The sequence below is a fragment of the Dipodomys merriami genome, unplaced genomic scaffold (genome assembly GCF_024711535.1).
Source record: "Dipodomys merriami isolate MVZ:Mamm:240054 unplaced genomic scaffold, mDipMer1.0.p SCAF_16, whole genome shotgun sequence".
NCBI lineage: Eukaryota > Metazoa > Chordata > Mammalia > Rodentia > Heteromyidae > Dipodomys > Dipodomys merriami.
Window position 1 is genome coordinate 11,297,975 of NW_027202937.1, and position 7,575 is coordinate 11,305,549.

Sequence of the window (7,575 nt, forward strand, 5' to 3'; positions counted from 1 at the left end):
CAATTTCCCGTGTGTGTCTGCCCATACTGGGGCTTGAACTCAGGGCTTTTACAGCTCATGACTGGAGCTCTCCACTTTAGCCCCAGCTCCACTTCCAGCTTTTCAGTAATTAATTGAAGATAGTTTCACCGGCTTTCCTTCCCAGGCTGGCTTCAAATCGTAATCCTCAGCTCTCAGCCTCCTGAGTAGCTACGATTACAGGTGTGACCCATTGGTATGTGACTTCCCAACACATTTTAATTTTATTTTTTGCTAGTCCTGGGATTTGAACTCAGTGCCTGGGCATTGTCCCTGAGCTTCTTTTGTTCAAAGCTAGGGCTCTAGCACTTGAGCCACGGCTCCACTTCTGGCTTTTCTGTGTATGTGGTGCGGAGGAATCGAACCCAGGGTTTTGTGCATGCTAGGCGAGCACTCTACCACTGAGCCACGTTCCCAGACCTTTCCCAACACATTTTAGAGTACAGTCCTTACGAGTTTTTCACAAACGTGAAAGGGAGCGGGCGAGGTGTTGCTAGCAAATCCCACTGCGCAAAGCACAATGAAAATACAAACCTCGGAGCAGAGGCGCTCTGGCTCGCGCGTGCGCAGCGAGTCCTTACCGCCACCCCCGGAAGTCCGAAGACAGGAAGCCCCGCCCCTTCCCCGGGCTCCACCGGCCATTCGGCTCTATTCTCCCGGCCTACAAATCTTCGCGCGCTCTCCGTCAGTACTCGGAGTTTTCCGTGGTTCTCCCTTTGCGCCTGCGTAATCCCGCCCCGCCCCACGCGCGGGCTCCTGCGCGGGTTGCCACCCGGTGTCCGGCCCGTGGCGCTCAGATCTCTTCTTCCCGGTCCGGCCCACAGCGCGCGGCGCCAGCACCATGGTGGGTACGGTGACGTCACGCGGGAGCGCCGGTCCGGGCTCGGGCGGTTCCGACTGTTAGCGGCGGGCCCGGAGAGTGATTTTGTCCCTTTGGGCTGGAGTTCTTTGAACACGCTTCTGGAAGCAGCTGGCCTTGTTTTTTTTTTTATCCCCTAACAGGGAAAAACAAAAATCCGAGCGTCTGTGGGGACCGCAGGAGATAGGAAAGCCAGCCCCGGAGGAGCGTTTCCCTGGGGGAGGCCTGGCTTCGAGCAGTGCTCCTGGGACCCCTGCAGTTCACTGCCAGCATGGGGAGGGACCCGGGCGGACGATGGGCGAGAGATCCGGCCGGGGTCTCAGGGGTGCAGGGTAGTGTCTCAGGGGCTTTAAATGAGCAGCTCCGTAAGGTGTGCAGAATCCTATGCGCCTCAGCCTCATCTTTATTAACCGAGCCTTGGCTGGGAAATTTTGTGTGTGTGTGTGTGTGTGTGTGTGTGTGCGTGCGTGTGCGCGCGCACGCTGGGTCTGAGGTGTGTGTGTGTGTGTGTGTGTGTGTGTGTGTGTGTGTGTGTGTGTGTGTGTGTGTGCACGCTGGGTCTGAGGTTTGAACTCAGCCTGGGCACTGTCCCTGAGTTTTTTTTGCTCAAGGCTAGCTTCGAACTGAAACCCTCAGATCTCAGCCTCCTTTCTCCAGCTGCTGGAAAATTTGGAGAACTACCTGAGATGTAGTGGGGGATGCACGTAGCAGTATTTGAAAATATTGGCAGGGGAACACTCCTCCCTACCATGTCCTCTTCCAAGTAATCATTTCCCCACTTTGCCCACTAGCTCTTCTACTCCTTTTTCAAGTCCTTGGTGGGCAAGGATGTGGTCGTGGAGCTCAAGAATGACCTGAGGTAGGTACTAAGGAGTCTGTGGAGTATGGGTGTGTCCAGTGTCCTGAAATGGACATTTAATTTGACAAATATTGGAAGGCTTTGTAAGGTGGGAGAAATTTTTTTCTGAGTAGGTTTATTTTTGTCTGTTTTGTTTTTGTCGGTCGTGGGGCTTGAACTCTGGGCCTGAGTGCTGCCCCTCAGTTCTTCAGCTCAAGGCAGGCAAGTGCCCTACCACTTGAGCCACAGTGCCACTTCTGGTTGTTCTGGTGGTTTATTGGAGATAAGAGTCTCACAGACTTTCTGGTCTGGGCTGGCTTTGAACTCTGATCCTCAGATCTCAGCCTCCTGAATAGGATTACAGGCTTGAGCCACTGGTGCCTGGCCTTTAATAGGTTTATTTGTAATAATCAGAAACAAATATCCATTCATTATTAACTTATAATGGGGGGCTGAGAATGTAGCTTAATGGTAGAGTGCTTGCCTAGCATGCATGAAGCCCTTGGTTCGATTCCTCAGGTCCACATAAAAAAAGCCAGAAAGTAGCGCTGTAGCTCAAGTGGTAAGGTGCTAGCCTTGAACAAAAGAAACTCAGGTAGAATACCCAGGTCCTGAGTTCAAATCCCAGGACTGGCCAAAGTAGTAGTAATAATACTAATAAAGATAATGGGTTATTCAGTCACTGAAGGGCTCATGCCTATAATCCTAGCTACTCAGAAGGCTGAGAACTGAGTAGTATGGTTTGAAATTGGCCTGAAACTCTTGTCTCCAAATACCCAACAAAAAGCCAGAAGTATACATATGGTTTTAAGTGGTAGAGCACCAGACTTGAGTGAAAAGTAAGCTAAGCAAGAACTCAATTGGATCATGGCTCCTAATCATTCTGGACTTGGATTAAGTACTGTATCTTTGGGAGACTTCCTAGTTCTTCTAGTCATATTGATCTTCCTGTCACAGTCTGTTTTTTTCTTTTTTTGTCGGTTGTGGGGCTTGAACACTGTCCTTGCACTCTTCAGCTCAAGGCGAGCACTGTACTGCTTGAGCCACAGCACCACTTCCAGTTTTCTAGTGGTTTGTTAGAGATGAGTCTCACGGACTTTCCTTGCCTAGGCTGGCTTTGAACCGTGATTCTCAGATCTCAGCCTCCTGAGTAGCTAGGATTACAGGCGTGAGCCACCAGCACCCGGCCACACTCTTTTCTTTTGGGATGCTTTACAAATTGTTATTTCAGAGAAATGTATTTTCTTCTTATAATAGAATCAGGACAGTGTATAAGTGCATAGCTATACCTATTGTCTAATATAGGATGGGTATATAGTAAGGGTATAAAGAAAAATAAATTATGAAGATATCCTACCCACTAGACATTGCTCTGAATACATTTTTTACCAAATTCACCCTATGTGACATTAGACATTATATTACTGCTATTTAACACATGACAGCTTTTTTTTTTTTTTTTCCTGGTCCTGGGGCTTGAACTCAGGGCCTGGGCATTCTCCCTGAGCTGCTTTTGCTCAAGGCTAGCACTCTACCATTTGAGCCACAGCTCCACTTCTAGCTTTTTTGTGGTTAACTGGAGATGAGTATCATGGGGCGGGGGGTGGAGGGGGGGGAGTATGGGAAGGGATGGGAAGGGGAAACAAAGGCAACAATGCTTGATAAGAAATGTACACATTATGTTGCCCATGTAATTGTAATGGTACGGTATTTTCACAATAAAAAAATAAAAATAGAGAAAAAAAGAGTACATGGATTTTCCTGAGATCTCAATCTCAGCTACCTGAGGCTTAAAAAAAAAAATCCACGAGGCACTTGTGGCCCATACCCATAATCCTGAAGTTGAGATCTGAGGATCATGGTTTGAAGGCAGCCTGGGCAGGAAAGTCCATGAGACCCTTATCTGTAATCACAGAAAAAGCCAGAAGTGGCACCTTGGCTTAAGTGATAGAGTGCTAGTCTTGAGCAAAAGGAGCTGGCCCAGAGTTAAATAGCCAAGACTGGCCAAAAATAAAAAATTAGCAAGGAATGCATAAATTTTCTCTTCCTGAGCATTCCCTAATCTTAAGTTTCAAGCACAAAGGGCCCTCTCAGTTTCTCTTTCTTTTTTTGTTTTTGGAGGGGGGGGGGGTCAGTCGAGGGGCCTGGGTGCTGTCCCCGAGCTCTTCAGCTCAAGGCTAGCGCTCTACCACTTGAGCCATAGTGCCACTTCTTGTTTTCTGGTGGTTAATTGAAGATAAGAGTCTCATGGACTTTCCTGCCTGGGCTGGCTCTGAACTTCGATCTTCATATCTCAGCCTCCTGAGTAGCTAGGATTACAGGCTTGAGCCACCAGCACCTGGCTCAGTTTCTTGGGAACAAACACAATTAGACAAGTGCTCTACCACTAAACTACACTCTTAGCCCTAATTCAAAGTTTTTTTTCAGGAGTGTTAGGGTGGCTGGGCTTCAGCTTAAGACTTCTGGCTTGTTAATCAGGTGTTGTACTACTGGGAGTTACTCCTCCAGCCCCTGAAATTTTTTTATTTTTTTATTTTTTTAAATTTATTTTTGGGCCCAGTTGTGGGGCCTGAACTCTGGGCCTGGGCGCTGTCCCTCAGCTCTTCAGCTCAAGGCTAGAGCTCTACCACTTGAGCCACAGCGCCACTTCCGGCTTTTTTCTTTTTTGCTTTTGTGGTGCTGAGGAATCAAACTCAGGGCCTCAGGCATGCAAGGCAAGCGCTCTACCACTGAGCCACCTTCCCAGCCCTGAAATTTTTTTTTTAGGTGGTACTGTCCCTTAGCTTTTTTGCTCAAGGCTGGTGGTCTGTACTTGAAACAAAGCTTCACTTCTGGCTTGTTGATGAAAGTCTCATGAACTTTCCTGTCCAGGGTGGCTTTGACCTATGATCCTAAGATCTCAGTTACCTGAATAGCTGAGATTATAGGTGTGAGCCACTGGTGCCTGCTTTGTTTTTTGTTTTTGTTTAATGCCAGAAAGGAAAAGAATGACAAGAGCAGTTATTTTATGGAAAAACGATTAGCAACCTTTAGCATATTCCAAGTACATATACTGTGTTACACTGTTTGCTTTGGAGGGGGAAATCATGAAATCTTCTGTTTTTGTTTTTGTTTTTGTTTTTGGGTCCGGTTGTGGGGCCTGAACTCTGGGCCTGGATGCTGTCCCTCAGCTCTTCAGCTCAAGGCTAGCGCTCTACAACTTGAGCCACAGTGCCACTTCTGGCTTTTTTTCTTTTTGCGTATGTGGTGCTGAGGAATCGAACCCAGGGCCTCATGCATGCAAGGCAAGCGCTCTACCACTGAGCCACCTTCCCAGCTCTTTTACTGGCTTTTTCAAGGCCTGACTGTCCCAACCACATTATTTTAGCTAGAAGTCACTTCTATGTTGATTTTAGTATAAATTAATTTGGTTCTTCCCTCTCTTTGCCTTTGACAGCATCTGTGGAACCCTCCATTCTGTGGATCAGGTGAGAGATACCAAGGACTCAAGAGTTTAGGGAAGGAGTGGAGAGAGCTTAAGGATTGGATACTGATATCTTGTCTCTAGGGCTAATAAAAGTGTTTATCTTCCTTTCTTAGTATCTCAACATCAAACTAACTGACATCAGTGTGACAGATCCTGAGAAATATCCTCACATGGTGAGTTGGGGTGGTGCAGAAAAGCAGGAAGCCTGCAACTGGAGTGGTCAGAGGACACGTGTGTGTGTGTGTGTGTGTGTGTGTTTGCATGGGTGTTTGCGTGGGTGTTTGCATGGGTGTTTGCTAGTCCTGGAGCTTGACCTAAGAGCCTGGGCACTGTCTCTAAGCTTTTTTGGCTCAAGGTGCTCTACCATTTGAGCCACAGTGCCAATTCTGGCCTTTTCTGAATAGTTTATTGGAGATAAGAATCTCACTGACTTTCCTGCCTGGGCTGGCTTTGAACCTCGATCCTCACATCTCAGCCTCTTGAGTAGCTAGGATTATAGGCATGAGCCACCAGTGCCTAGCATGGAGGACATTTTTTTCTTTCTTTTTTTGCCAGTCCTGGGGCTTGAACTCAGGGCCTGGGCACTGTCCTTGCTCAAGGCTAGCACTCTACCATTTGAGCTACAGCTCTACTTGTAGCTTTTTCTGTTTCTGTGGTACTGAGGAATGGAACCCAGGGCTTCATGCATGTTGGGCAAGCACGCTACCACGAAGCCACATTCCCAGTCTATGGAGGACATTTTTAAAAGGATGTTTTCATATTTCTCTGTACAGTTATCAGTGAAGAACTGCTTCATCCGGGGTTCAGTGGTCCGCTATGTACAGTTGCCAGCAGATGAAGTGGACACACAGTTGCTACAGGATGCAGCAAGGAAGGAAGCCCTGCAGCAAAAACAGTGATGGCTCCTACTCCCTTTCCCCTCCCTTGTCCATTGGTGACCTTCTAACTTCATGTCCCAGCTAGTGACACATCCCCCCCACACTTGATTTTTTTAATAGTTGCTTTTTGTTTTGTTTTGTTTTTTTAACTAAAGGATTGGGTGGGTGAGAAGAATAATAGTATAATAATGGGGGCAACTATCCTTCCCCCTGTTAAGGGGGATAAAGAGCCTGGGGAACAACAAAGCCTTCCCAGTACTCAGCATCTGCCTTTCACACTCCTTCCGTGGATTTGGGAACCTCAGGTCTTTCTAGGGCAGCATTTGGGGGATGGAAGGCATCTGTCCCGCATCGGGAATAAAATTTATGATGCAAAATTGAGTCTTGGTTCTGTGGTCTGTGCTCTGACAGCAGGAGGCTGAGGGAGGGTGGGATGCGATGAGTGTGGTGGAAAAGGTGTTCAATTCTCCAAGATCTGGTATTCTTCATTTCCAGTCAAAATTTAAAAGTCCCTAGCATTATCTGCCTTTGTCAAAATGTATATAAGGAACACTTCAATTGGACTTACCTTCTTGAACTGTGGCCCTACTCACAAGTTCTCAAGCCTTTTGCTTACACTGTATCCATAACTCAAGTGCTTACTATCTTTCCATCTCTATGTCTTTCCATTAACATGACAACATAATGAAACACAAAAATACCCTTGGCATTTATTATTTATTAACTTGTGTTGGATATAAAACCCAGAGATGATCAAGAGTTCTACCATGAAGATGCCTTTGATACTTTAATTTCTCAATCCAACCAAATCCGTGGTTTTGTGTGCTGGTCTTGGAGCTTGAACCCTGGAACTGGGCACTACCCCTGAGCGTCTTTTGCTCAAGGCTAGCACTCTACTACTTGGAGCCACAGCCCCTCTTTGAGTTTTTTGGTAGTTTATTGGAGTCTCATGGATATTCCAGTTCTAGCTTTGAACCGATCTTCAAGATCTCTGCCTCCTGAGTAGCTAGGGGTTACAGGCATGAGCCACCAGACTCCAGCTAAGTTTTTCTGAATGATAAATACAAATGACGAAACTTGTACCGTGGGGAGGTTACTAAGTCTTGTGGGGGGTTTGTTTTTTTTTGGGGGGGGATGTTGTGTACCGTTCTGGGGTTGAATTCAAGCCCCCTCGCGCCACACCTCTCCTAGCACTTCGCTGGTTAAATGGAGAGTAGAGTCTCAGGACTTTCCTGCCTGGGCTGGCTTCCGAACGCTATCCTCAGCGCTCAGCCTCCGGAGCAGCTGGCATTACCGGCGTGAGCCACCTGGGCTTGGCAGTTAACTTAGTCATTCCTTTGTTCTGCAGCTAAGTTCCCCACTCAGCCATTCTAGGCTGTGAGGACCTCGCGGACATGCCAGCATCCTAGCCGGCCGGCTCCTCCCGCGCTGGCTGCCCCGCCGCCGGCCGGCCCCGCCCGCAGCGGCCCGGCCCGAGGACCCCTCGGGGTGTCCTCGCCGACGCCTGACCGGAGCG

The 7,575-nt window shown here is 47.9% G+C and overlaps 1 protein-coding gene across 1 annotated transcript; it reads left to right on the forward strand.

The window, feature by feature from the left end:
- Positions 1-636: 636 nt before the first annotated feature.
- Positions 637-6,440, forward strand: Lsm2 (LSM2 homolog, U6 small nuclear RNA and mRNA degradation associated). Its single transcript, XM_070024101.1, has 5 exons — positions 637-862; positions 1,669-1,736; positions 5,152-5,182; positions 5,295-5,354; positions 5,955-6,440. The coding sequence occupies exons 1-5, from the start codon at positions 860-862 to the stop codon at positions 6,078-6,080; spliced, it is 288 nt and encodes a 95-aa protein (XP_069880202.1). The 5' UTR covers positions 637-859; the 3' UTR covers positions 6,081-6,440.
- Positions 6,441-7,575: the final 1,135 nt, after the last annotated feature.